At 45.6% G+C, this 13968-nt stretch overlaps 1 protein-coding gene across 1 annotated transcript in view; it reads right to left on the reverse strand.

Annotated features, from left to right (window-relative positions):
- col6a2 (collagen, type VI, alpha 2) overlaps nt 1–13968 on the reverse strand; it is a 109239-nt gene that overhangs the window by 55493 nt on the left and 39778 nt on the right. The window contains 5 exon segments of the mRNA XM_038787119.1: nt 650–712; nt 1815–1850; nt 3522–3575; nt 6667–6729; nt 12131–12193. Of these exon segments, the coding sequence (XP_038643047.1) occupies nt 650–712; nt 1815–1850; nt 3522–3575; nt 6667–6729; nt 12131–12193 (279 nt within the window).

Raw genomic sequence — 13968 nt, forward strand, 5'->3', positions numbered from 1 at the left:
GTGTGTGTGTGTGTGTGTGTGTGTGTGTGTGTGTGAGAGAGAAATAAATCAACCCCCTTATGTGACCTCATCTTGAGTTTGCTGTGGAGCTATTCATTCAAGATCAGATCAGTGTGAACTAGAGGTCTGGGAAAAATAGCCGGCAATTATAAAGGGGGAAATAAGAAATAATAAACACTTTTCTGCTTATGGAGAGCTAATGGGGGGGGGGGGGAAGAGAGAAATCAGAGCTGTTCAAACTAATCCCCCTCCCGTCCGTAACACCTACAATAACCTTGTCTGGCACGATGCCCATTACATAGTAGCACTGGCTCTGGGGGTAGCTGCAGCATAAATGGGGAAGAACTACCCGTGTCTGAGAACTGCCATGTTAAAGCGGGCAACACCATTGGCTAACAACTATAAAGATTGCCATGATGACAGATACCATTTATTCTGGAACAGCCTGGCTGAATCAATCGGAGATTCTGCCCATGGAAGGTTCCAAGCTCCTGGGACAGGTTCTCGTCATTTAATGGGGAGTGTGACTACTGAACTTTCCTCACACAAAAAACCCTTGAGATTTCTCCTACCCTTTTCTTCCAGCTCCTCTGCCCATTTCACTCACATGTTGGCAAAAATGTTTTAGGAAAAGAAAAAGTAACCTCACCTTTTCTCCCAGATTTCCTTTGGATCCAGGGCTCCCTTTGGATCCAATGTCACCTCTGCGACCCTAATATTGAGAATGAAGGAAAAAATAAAGCAACCTGGGACATGATGGGACAGGTCTCAGCCTAACAAGAAGCCAAACAGAGTTGTGCGAACAGGCTAATCCATCTTCCTTTTAATTCCAGTATCTGCATGTTTCTGTGTCGATACAGAGCATGATTTCACCTTTAAGTGAATGGATTTTGTACGAGTTAAAAATGGGCCCATGACATATCTCTGTACATGCATGAACACAGGGGGCGGAATTGTCTGTTCCTGATGCTAAGTGCCGGCGCCAACGGAGAATCTGCGGGTGATCCACGATGGGAAAATTGGCGCAAACCCCTCACTGATTCCGATACCGGTGAGGGGCTAGCCGTGGCAGCACGTGAAACTCCTGCGTGGAAAACGGCCGGTGAATCACTGGATCCTGGGCCACGCATGTACAAGGCTGACAAGCTGCACTGGTCGCACCGGAAAACATGGCGACGGCCATGCTGGAACCCTAACCCGCCCACCCCAACCACACTGCCCAACCCCTGGCCACCCCCCACCACTCCCCCCCAGCCCGAGCAGAAGCCCCCCGGCCAGCGCACGGAACCCGGACAAATATGGCGCCGCTGGATATTGTCCGCAGCCAGCATGCCAGGTTCCCAACCACTGGAACCACACGTGGCCCGTGCCATCGGGAACTCGGTCCATCGAGGACGAAGCAGCATGGGTGGGCCAGCTGATGGTGCACCAATGCCTTGCGACTGCTCGGGTCCCACATCCCAATGACGGCGATTTGGAGGAGGCAGAGCATCGCAAACCGGTATCAAACTGGCGCCTGCCCTAAATCCGGCGTCGGAAGCCATTCTCCAGCTGATCGCCGATTCAGATTCTGGCGTCGGGGTAGGGAGAATTCCATCCAGGATTCCTCACTGCCATATACAAGACTCATGCACACACATGCATGATAATTTAGGCATTAGCATCGCTGTTGCACCTATTATTATTAATATGTATAATAAACAATGTCAAGTGACGTGCTGCAAGCAGCTATGCTTTTGGCTCCATTTCCAAAGTGCGACTGGGAGTTTACTGGAAATAAACCGCATAAATTTTTCAAAGAGAATAAAAGTTACCACATCTCCTTTGGGCCCAGGAGGTCCTTTGATGCCCTGTTGTACAAAATAAAGAAGACAACATATCTGTAAGAAGCCAAAGAATTACAGCTGATCCCTACTGATTTTCTCCAATCTGCTATATTCTATTCTTTAATTGTGATACATTCCTTCAATGTTGGAAAACAAACTACAGCTTGGTCAAGCCCTTTGCCCAGCTCCTCCATGTGAACAATCCACACTGTCTTGTTTTTCCACCTTCAACCAAGTCCAGAAGCATCTGAACCAAAGAAAAAGTCACTGCAGAGGTTATAGGCTCCAATGGTACACAATGACCCTACTACATGGGAATGTGAGAAGCCTTCCACAGCTAAACGCCCTATTTTGTGACCAGTCTGGATCTTTGACGGAGCCTCAGTGGAGGCACATTTACTCTTAGCTCGTCCAAGCTCCACTGAGGGCCTTTTGAAGGGCATAAAGGGAAGAATTCCTGGGGTAGTTAAGGGAACGTTGGACATCCTCGAGTCGATGCCCTGGCTATAGGCGGAATTTCCACCCAAGGCCAGCCCAGCAATAAAGAAAGTAACATGGGATAGATTTCCTGGTCCCTCCATCTGGACCGCTGGCTGGAGATGGGCTCCAGTTGCGCCCCAGACAGAACGGAAATTCTAGGAACACTAGGGTAAAATTCTCCCCCAGTTTAGACTTAATCCATGAAGAATGGTCACATGGGTTTAATGTAAATGGAGAAGGGGTTGGAAAGTGCAACGAGCGGTAGATTCAAAAACCTTAGAGTTCAGGCTTGGCGGCTATAACGGTTAAGATAACACATTGCAATGCTTCCTTTGAACCCGGTCATTGTTAAAATGCTCATTCCAAAGACTTGTGAGGATGTTATAGAAAAAAGTAGCAAAAAAAAACATTCATTTTTATTCTGAGCTATTTTCTGAATCAGTAGGTTCTGAAATTAAATTTGAGGTAGCATTTCGAAATATTTAACCGCAGAGAAAATAAAACTGAAAGGAAAGGAAAATACGGCGGAAGATAGAATGATGTGTAAAAAAAGAGTGGAGATAAGGAAAGATTAAAGATGGTAGTGAGGAAATAGAATTGAGAGAGATGAGCAGGACTGAAAGAGAGAGAGAGAGAGAGAAAGAAGGGGAGGGAGATTGAGGTAGTGAAGCAAACGAACAGCAGAGAGAAGAATTAGTGTGGGTGCGTCATCGGTGGGACAGGAAGATCCTGCCAGTATAAACTGCTGTAAAATTCCGGTCATAGGTATGACAAAGGGCAGGTAGGGAGACAGAAAGAGAAAAACATATAGGAAGAGAGTGTGAGGGAGAAAGAGAGGAATTAATTAAAGAAGGGGAGAAACAATAAAAACAGAAAGACTACAGAGTGAAAGGATCTGAAAGTAAGAAAGACTACAGCTATATTCAGTTTCTGAGTGAAGTTCAAAGAGGCAGGAACAGGAAACGTGAGAGATGTCAGGATAAGTTTGTACGGATAGAGAATTATAAAATGAGATGCAGAATAAAAAGATCATACATGTTCCACTACAGAATATCTCCACAAACACTTCAACAGGCTATACTGTGACAAGAGACTGTCCCTCCTACCTATCTGGACTGCCCTGAACCGAGTTAAAGGTTCGACTAACAGTGTTGGAATGCAGCATGCAACCCAGATCCTATTGAGCTAGTTTAGGTTTGAAATGTATAAAATTACCTTTCCACCCTTCTGACCTATTAGTCCTGAACGTCCAGAAGGTCCCAGAGGCCCCTGACGAAAGAAACACCATTAATAGAAGTACACAACAGTTCTTCAATGTGATGTTTATTTATGTAGTGATACAAGTCACGTTTATATAGAAACTCCAGTGGGTTATATAACAATGCACAACCTACTCCATCATATATCAATCTGTTGTTTGGAGGGCATTTTGTGATACTGGACTATGATATAAATTATAGGTGGCCCTGTAACTACATTTGTGCTCCTATATTACTTTTGAATAGTTCTGATGAGACAAAAGGTACTCATTGGCTTAGATGCCTGTTTAGAAGAGGCAATTTGTAGGAATAGATAGTGTATACACAATGCTTGTTAATATAAGAAAGGACACAAAATGGCTGTTAACTATTTTAGCAATACTAAAGACACAAAATGACTAAACTAGCCACTTTTCTTTAATGTTAAGTTACAAACTGTGTAAACTACCTCATGAGAACCTAGGGAGTATTTCAACAGCGCTGACAACAGCTTCCCAAGAAATGCTTTGTGTCCTTGATAAGATCAAGGACCCCAGTTACAGACAGGACATCATTATGTTAGTTTTGAATGACTTCTGTATGAAGTTAGGGGCAGGTAAGACAACACCCACTTTAACCATATATGTGATAACTGGGATGCTAGGAAAATTTATTTATTGCATGTAATGAAGTGTGACGTGAATATAGTTGATTGATTGTATGTAAATGAGAATACAACTAATTCCGCCCCTTGATTCTGTATATTAACCCGTGTGAGCCTGAGCTCAAGTGAGAAAAGGTGCTGTCAAAGGCTGCGGAGTCTCAGGCCTTTCCTCCCAGAATTCTGATATAATAAACTGCTTTTTTACTTATACTCAGGTCTTTGTGTGAATATTTTCACCTCTAACATAGTTTGAGTGTATCCTGCCGACTACGCCAAATGTTAGAGGTGACAATTAATATCATAGTCCAGTATCACAAAATGCCCTCCAACACTGACATCCAGCCTGCAAAGTGTAAAATGACCCTCTTTTCAGGGTGTTCTTGACTGACTGACGTTTAGCAAAACACATTCTGCAACAAAAGAATGAGCATCGCAATCAGAAAGAGAGCCGCCATCAATGCACTGGTTCGTGACTAAACCACGGCTCTGATTTCCCACCCTAACCACCTGCAGAGGTCAGCAACAATCTCCCGCATGGGAGGGTGCTCTGAAGGGTAGGTGTGCTTATGATGCGGGAACATAGAACATACAGAACATAGAACATACAGTGCAGAAGGAGGCTATTCGGCCCATCGAATCTGCACCGACCCACCCAAGCCCTCACCTCCACCCCATCCCCGCAACCCAACAACCCCTCCTAACCTTTTTGGTCACTAAAGGCAATTTATCATGGCCAATCCACCAAACCTGCACGTCTTTGGACTGTGGGAGGAAACCGGAGCAGCCGAAGGAGCCCACATAGACACGGGGAGAACGTGCAGACTCCGCACAGACAGTGACCCAGTGGGGAATCGAACCTGGGACCCTGGCGCTGTGAAGCCACAGTGCTATCCACTTGTGCTACCGTGCTGCCCATAAATGGGCAGGGAATGCAAGATGAATAAAGCAATAGGAAGAGGCCACTCAGTCCCAAGGTCCCATTTCACCATTCAACTAGACCGTGCTGATTTGTACCCCAACTCCATTTAGCTGCCTTTGATCCATCATCCCTTGTTGGGCGGCATGGAAACATAGTGGTTAGCACTGTTGCTTCACAGCATTAGGGACACGGGTTCGATTCCCTGCTCGGGTCATTGTCTGTGCGGAGTCTGCATGTTCCCCCTGTGTTTGCCTAGGTTTCCTCAGGGTGCTCCAGTTTCCTCCCACAAGTCCTGAAAGACATGTTTATTAGGTGAATTGGATATTCTGAATTTTCCCTGTGTACCCGAACAGGCGCCATAGTGTGGCGACATGGGGATTTTCACAGTAACTTCATTGCTGTGTTAATGTAAGCATAGTTGTGACACTAATAAATATTATTATTATTTCCACTTCTCAATAACCAGGGGGATAGATTTAAGGGAAGGGGCAGGAGATTTAAAGGGGATTTGAGGAAAAATCTTTTCACCCAGAGGATGGTGGGAATCTGGAACATACTGCCTGAAAGGGTGGTAAAGGCGCGAACCCTCACAACATTTACGAAGTACTCAGATGAGCACTTGAAACCTCATAGCATACAAGGCTCCAGACAAAGGGCTGGAAAATGGAGTTTGAGTGGATTGGTGCTTGATGGCCGGCGCAGACACTTTCTGTGACTCAATCCCGCAGGAACGGCCAGAAAATCAATCACACTCTTTGTTTTATCCGTAACCAGCTTATTCCAAGGACTGCTGTTCTCGGAGATTGCGGTGATGGTGCCGATCTTCTCTGCAGATTTGTAATTTACTAGGGAAAATCCAGAACTTGCAATTGACATCTAGCGGGCCAAGATGCTCCATTTCTTTGTTAGCTAATCCCAGAAGATGGCCCCAAAACAAATCTTGAATGGCTTAAAATTGCAACGCGAAACCTCTTCTCCTGTAGTGGGCACTTTAATTCATCAGCCATTCTTCTGTAAAGGACCAAGAAGCTATCCCAGCACCTCATCCCCTGTATCTTTAGCCAATACTTGTACAATACAGCCTTCATCACCTATAATAATCATCTGACATGTTATTTTACGGGAGTCAGTGATATAGTAATAATGTCACTGGACTAGTAATCCAGAAGCCCCAGGCTAATGTTCTGGGGACACAGGTTCAATTCCCACCATGGTAACTGATGGAATTTAAATTTAATTTAAACATTTGGAATTAAAAGCTAGCCTCAGTAATAGGGATCATGAAAGCATTGTTGATTGTTGTAAAAACCCATTTTACTAACCAATGTCCCTTTAGGGAGGGAAATCTGCTGTCCTTATCTGGTCTGTCCAACCTTTGACTCCAGATCCACAGCAATGTGGTTAACTCGTAAATATCCGCTGAAATGGTCCAGCGTGTTACTCAGTTCAAGGACAATTAGGGATGGGTAGCAAATGCTGGCCTTGCCAGTGATTCTCACATCTCATGGAGGAATGAAAAAAGGATTATGTCACACTCACTTTAGGACCTTTATCTCCTTGACCTCCAGGAGGTCCACTTCTTCCTGGTCGCCCAACATCTCCCTGAAAGAAAACACAGCATTAAACTTAAAAATTCTTCAACTGGAATGATCTACTGGGCCTGCTTGAACAGCTACAGTTACTTGGCTATAAGACTGGCTTGGTTCAATAGACTCGTTATAAATAATTCTTCCAGTGCAAAAGAGACACCAAATTACAATGGGGGTTATTATTTGTCAGAAACTGAACTGGACCAGCCATATAAATTCAGTGGCTACAAGAGCAGGTCAGACACTAAGAATCCTGCAGCGAGTAACTCACCTCCTGACTCCTCAAAGACTGTCCACTACCTACAAGGCACAAGTCAAGAGTGAGATGCAATGTTCGCCACTGTCTGCATGAGTGTAGTTCCAACAACACTCAAGAAACGCAACATCATGCAAGACAAAGCAAGCCCACTTGATTGGCACCCACCCAATACCTTCAACATTCACTCCATCCACCACTGGCGAACAGTAGCAGCTGAGTATACCATCTACAAGATGCACTGCAGGAACTCACCAAGGTTTCTTAGACAGCACCTCCCAAACCCACGACCACTACCATCTAGAAGGACAAGGGCAGTAGATACACGGGAATATCACAACCTGAAAGTTCCTCTCAAGCTACATGCCATCCTGACCTGGGAATATAACACTGTTCCTTCACTGTCACTGGGTCAAAATCCTGGAACTCCATCCTTAACAGCACTGTGGGTGTCCCTGCACAACATAGACTGCAGCGGTTCAAGAAGCTCACCACCACCTTCTCACGGCCAATTAGGGATGGGCAATAAATATTAATCGTGAAAGCAATGCTTACATCCCACGGGTGAATCTAACACAAACCATAGAATTCACAATATAGAAACAGACTATTTGACCCAAGTTGTCTGTGCTGGTGTGTATTTTCCACAGAAGCCTCCTCTACCCGACTTAATCTAAGCTTATCTGCATATCCTTCCAGGGTCACATGGTGCAGTTTGATGTCTTCTGACGTGTTTCATGATGCACGATGACCAACACCATTGCTGTTAAACTAAGTTTATTAAGAACCCATTTTCCTCATATGAACACACATCTGCAATGTTTCAGATGCCTTATCCCAACAATCTCCAACATGTGCCACCTGACCTTTAACCCCAGGTCAGGTGAACCCATATGTAGTACAAAGTGTACATATAGTATCTAATACCGGAGCCTGCATCCACAATCAGCTATTACCATGACATTTCCCTTTTGTTAAAAAATATAAAACACTTCAGACTAGTTCCGTTAGAACAAAATAGGCTGCGAGTATAGCTTACTTAAGTATGCAAATCTAGCCTTTCTCATTCTGTTTTGATCAGTCTGCTTTATATTTTACTCATCTCTGTAACTTTTTTTTTTTTACAATTCTTCTACTCGATGTTCTGAATGATGACAGAGATGATTTTGAAGGACAAGGGGCCTGCTTCAACGTTGCGTCACCTTCATCCACTGGATAGTTTTCTGCACTCTCAGGCTTTGCCTGGTTATCTACTGATCACTGGTGATCTTGATCTTCAGCTACACTTAGTGATTCAGAGCAGAGTAGAGTTTCATTTGTGTTCTGCAGTTTCTCCTGTATGGTTGTCCCATTTGGAGTCTGCACTATGGAAAACCTTGGTCCTCCTGCAGTTCCTGTGGACGACAACAGAATTCCCCTCCTGCTGAATTCTCACAGTCTCTCCCGTGTTCAGTTCATGATGTGGAGTAGCTGGTGTTGGAATGGGACGAGCACAGTAAGAAGTCTTACAACACCAGGTTAAAGTCCAACACGTTCGTTTCAAATCACTAGCTTTCGGAGCACTGCTCCTTCCTCAGGTGAACGAAGAGGTATGTTCCAGAAACATATATATATAGACAAAGTCAATTGTCTTGCATCTCTGACTTTGTCTATATATATATATGTTTCTGGAACATACCCCTTCATTCACCTGAGGAAGGAGCAGTGCTCCGAAAGCTAGTGATTTGAAACAAACCTGTTGGACTTTAACCTGGTGTTGTAAGACTTCTTACTGTGTTCAATTCAGATAGAGGTTGGCTCCTTGATCAAACTACTGTTCCTGATGCCTCTGTTTGAGCAGGTACTGCATGCTGTAGCTTAGTGACTGGCAAGTAACAGTTGGAAGCTTAGTTCTTCATCTTCTCCCCATCGGGAGCTGTGCTGGAGATGATCCGATGCCCTCTAAAGGAATATTCCTGAAACCCAACAGGGCCAGACAGGGGTCTCTTCTGTTCGTCTTCGCCTTTATCAACATTTTTTTTTTTTTTAAGGTCTGCATGGTACATTCCACCAATCCAGTGGATTGTGGATTTCTGTGCTTGATGTAATGAGGTAAAACACCCAGTCCTGTGCAAACTTGCAAAACATAGGTGTATGAGACGAACGCTCGGGAGGCCATGGCGAGCAAAGATTGATTTCAAATGATTTATTACAGTGGTACTCCTATGATCCTTTCACAACAGCACAGACTCAATTGAGCAATAATCTATGGTTAGTTGGTCTTCACTGTTGTCAAATGTGAACAAGTCCACCACAATTTTCTGCCAGGCTCTCTCTGAAACACTTGTGTGGTTGAAGTGGTTCTTTTTGGTGTGATTTACTGTACTTTTGGCGCATTGCCCATGCATTCACCATTTCCCCGATTTGTGCTCCCATTCCAGGCCAATACATTACATCTCAAGCTTTTCTCCTGCACGTTGCCATGCTGAGGTGACCTTCATGTAAGCACTGCAGCATTTCTTTCCCTAGTGCTGCAGGAATCTTTTCTCAAAACGTATTCCCTCTACTCATGAGGTCCCTCTCCCAGTGCTCTTGCCCAGCAGAAGGGACTCTGCTCCCACATGTGGGCTGGTCATTTTGCACAATTTGCTGCAGTTTTCTCAGGATGGTGTTATTCTTGGTTGCTTCCCTGATCTTATCCAATTTGGACACATGTAAGTTCTTTGTCAGCATGTGAACCTGTGCTTCCATTTCTTTGTCCTTGTCTTCATCTTCTTTTTCCAAGAAGGTGACAGAATGTCTGCGATGTATATTTCTTTGTCCGGTTTATATTTAACAGTGACCTGGGACTTCTGCAGACAGAGAAGTAATATTCAGTTCGTTGGTGGCCCACAGTTAAGGGCCTTTCTAAGTATAGCCTCCAAAGGCTTATGATCAGAATCTGGACGCGATCATCCCAAAAGGGAGCAAGGTTCCCGAGCGAGCGTGTTTAGCCGCATATTTCCCAGCCCTCGCAATGCCGTGAAATGCGGCTTGCTTTGAATAAGGGGCCTAAATGTGAAGGCTTGGCCAAGGCCGCACATACCCCCGATTTTTATAGCAGGGAGTTCTGCTCACCCGAACTCCCCGTTAGAGCGGGAAATTGGGACGTAATTTTTTAAAATGGCATCCTGATCTCCGAGGCCCACAGAAAAAATCACCGACCTCCCCCAGCCTGAACGCAACCTGGGAGGATCCCTTGGCAGCCCCTGGTGCCCCCCCCTCCCACAACACCCACACCGGCCAACCTTGGTCCGATCACGTGCATGCACAAAATGCCACCTGGGCACCTTGGCAGTGTCAGGCTGGCACCCAGGTGGCAGTGCCAGACTGGCTGTGCCAGGGTACCCAGGTGGCACCAGTGGCAGGGCACCACCCTGCCCACCATGCCTAAATCTAACCCTAACCCAATCCCCTTGGAGACTCTCAAGTGCCGTTCGTGGGGACCAGTACCAAACAGCAGTTGCCCGAGGTCCCAGAGGTGAAGGAATTGAACCCAAAGCCTCAGGTTCCTTGAGAATCTGCACATTAGAGTAAGACTTAATGCCTCGATCTAATATGCAGATTTGCCAAAACTTGATCCCGCCCAATGTGGACGGGATTCCCCTTGCAACGTCTCACGAGATTGCGTTGAACCTCACGAGGCATTGCAAGCCGGGTTGATCCTGGGAGCTGTGTCTCCTGGCTTTCAGCAGCCACATTGCGCCACAGCGAGATGCTTTCCTGGCGCAGCGTGGCTGGAAGATCACGCCCTCTATCTCCACATCTTTGCCATAGACAAACTGGTGGCAGCATTCTGGGAGAAACACAATTGCGAGCATTTCTTTCTCTATTTGGGCATAACGCTGCTGCGTTTGAGTCACTGCCTTTGAAGCGTACCCCAGTGGTGCTTCATTTTACAAGAGGACAGTTCCCAGAGAAAGACTAAACAGAGTGATCAAAACACAGTGTGACAGAATAGATGAGACTTTGCGTAGTTGAGTAGGCTCCACTCGCGGCCTATTTGCTTATGGCAGGTCAAGCTGGATGGGCTTATCTCTGTACCATCAGCCCCAGGCTGGGGTGACCCTCTGTACAATACAGCGTGTTACCATATAGTGTCTAATACTGGAGTCCAGATCCACAATCAGCTATTGTCATGGCATCTGCAGCTATGAACAGGGTCTGATAAGTTTCCACTCTAAAGGCAGCGTAGCTTTACCCATATTGGCAGGACGCCCAAAGATACCATGAGTAAACACAATTCCTAACTTGGGTTTGTTTTGGTGTTTCTCAGGATTAATGAATGACTTTGCTGAGAGAGAATAGATTCTCCTTTATGGGTGAAAATTAGGGGGGAAAATGAAAGCCACTTTTGGGGATTACAAAATCCTCTGACTCAAGAATGCCTGAAATTGGGTGGAGTTACTTTTCAGTCATACCTGGAAGCTACCTAAAACAGACATTTTGGCATCTTCCACACATAAATATCCAATGCCCGTTCCCTCACAGAAAGTGGACATGGATGAGCAGGCCGTGCTCGAGGTCTGAATCCACGTGGGATCTTACAGTGACCATTGCAGCCTGAGAAGCAGATGCATTTTCCAGATTGCACAATGTTGCGATTCATTTCCCTCCCCACCACCCCTGTCCACACCCCATCTGGCCTGCCCCGCCCCCTCGCTTCACGAAGTCGGTCTGATGCAAATGAGGTGAACGGCTTGACCTTTGACACTTTCAACGTGCTGGTTGCCCCCCTGAAAGCGCAACAGGCACCGCGGTAGCTAATGCAGAAAGTTTTAGACGTCCATGTTCATGCAAGCCCCAACCACCCAGAGGGGCAAAAATGGTACTTGTGAGATTTGGGCTCTTTGGCCGAGAACCAGGCCCAGACAACAATAGGTTTCTGCTTTCTAACATCAGCACCAGTTTTTCCTGGATATTACCTTAACTTCAGGAGAGCAATATCTACTGCCATAATCAGGACCTTCTTATTCGCCACAGTAACAGACGCGTGGCCTTATTAGCAACAGACCTTTGAACTTGATTAGCCACAGGTTCAGCATCTGTTGTTGGTGACTCAGGCTCCCCTTCCTATGTGAATGCTCATTGGATGATTTGATGATTTAAAAAAAGATAGATTTGAAGCATGCACACAAACCTTAGAGCCAGGATCACCAGCAAATCCTCGCTCACCAGCTGATCCAGGATAACCAGGGGCTCCCTGTGAGCAATAGAACCACAGCCTCATTAATACACAGCACACAGAAAACAGAAACTTTCTCAATGCTAACTCTTTAGAGGAGTGGGCTAGAAATTCACAGCTCTTTCTTAAACGCTCGGCTGCCAGTCTGCCATTTTGAAATGATCGATGGTTTTCCAACCACATCTCTGAAGCAATATGATTGTTAAACTATTGGGGTTCTGAGCCCAGAGCCATTTTCTTGTTGTGTGCTATTTCACAACCATCTTTCACATCCTCAGCATGTCTCAAAGCTTTTCGACTGATTACTTTTGAAACTCAGTCACTGTTATAATTTTGGAAAAGCCACACCAACAATTTATGCACAGCAAGCTCCCACAAATCGCATTGAGATACTGATCAGGTCATTTGCTTTTTAGTGGTGTTGGCTGAGGCACAGATTTTGGCCAAGATACCAAGAACTTCCCTGTTCTTCTCCAACGATCGTGCCTTGGAATCATTCATATGCATTTGAGGGACAGATGTGGGGCTGGATTCTCCGTGCTTCTCGGTGATGGGAGGCGGTGCGCCGCCCGCTGGCGGCAGGATTCTCTGTTCATGCCTCTGTCAATGGGATTGTCCCTTGAAGACACCCCATGCCCCTGGAAAACCCGTGGACTGGGGGTGCACTGCCGGAAGGACCAGAGAATTCAGGCTATAGTCTCCTAATGTCCCATCTGAAAGATGGCACCTTCAACTGTGCAGCACTCTTGTCACTCAAGGAGTGTGGGCCTAGACATTTGCACTCGAGACACTGGAAGACAACTCGAAAACACAACCTTCCGACACAGATGTTAGAGTGCTACCTACTGAATCACAAGTGAAAAGGTGTGGCTTGTACCGGAGAGCTTGAGGTTTGAATGATAACAGCTGCCATGTTAAACATTCTGATCTCGGAGCAGAACTTTTGGGAATCTCTGAACTGCTGCGTGTGAAGCCAGTTGAATGTTGGTGGACTCTAATGGATGGAGTTAGCGGCATTTGGAAACAAGGACACCCGCTGAACGACTGATGACAGCCAAGAGGCCTCAGCTGTTGGCCAAAGGACTCATGGAGGCTTCCACCAGGTCTCAAATGGTAACTACACACAGCAAGTTCCCACAAGCAGCATCGAAATATGACCAGATAATCTCTGTTCGTGGGTGTTGGCTGAGGGATAAATAATTTGGTTTGCCCACATTTATTCACCTTTCAGATACATGTTCACAACATACATACTCGTATGAGGGTCAGCAACTTGCATTGATTATAGTGCCTCTAACATGATAAAATGTCACAAAATATTTCCCAGAAGGGCAAGTGCCAATCCAAAGGTATCATTAGGTTGGGCGGCTACAATTTAGCCAAAAAGAAGTAAATTTCCAAAGAAGTGTCTTAAAGGTGAGGGAAGGGAAGGAAGGAGCAAAGAGGGGCTTAGAGTGGAAATTACAGAGGTCAGGAAATGGATGGCTTAAGGAATGGTCACCAATGATGGCAAGAAGGGGAAGACAGTGGCATAGTGGTATTGTCACTGGACTAGTACCTCAGGCACCTAGGGCAATTCTCTGAGGACCAGGGTCCAAATCCCACCACGGCACATAATGGAATTTGAATTCCATTAAATTCTGAAATTAAAAGTCTGATAATAACCATGGATCAATGGTTGTAAAAACTAATTTCGTTCACTAATGTCCTTTGGGAAAGGAAATCTGCCACCCTTACCCAGTCTGATTCTACAGCAATGTGGTTGACTATTAACTGCCCTCTGAAATGACCCA

The sequence above is a fragment of the Scyliorhinus canicula genome, chromosome 2, assembly GCF_902713615.1.
Source record: "Scyliorhinus canicula chromosome 2, sScyCan1.1, whole genome shotgun sequence".
NCBI lineage: Eukaryota > Metazoa > Chordata > Chondrichthyes > Carcharhiniformes > Scyliorhinidae > Scyliorhinus > Scyliorhinus canicula.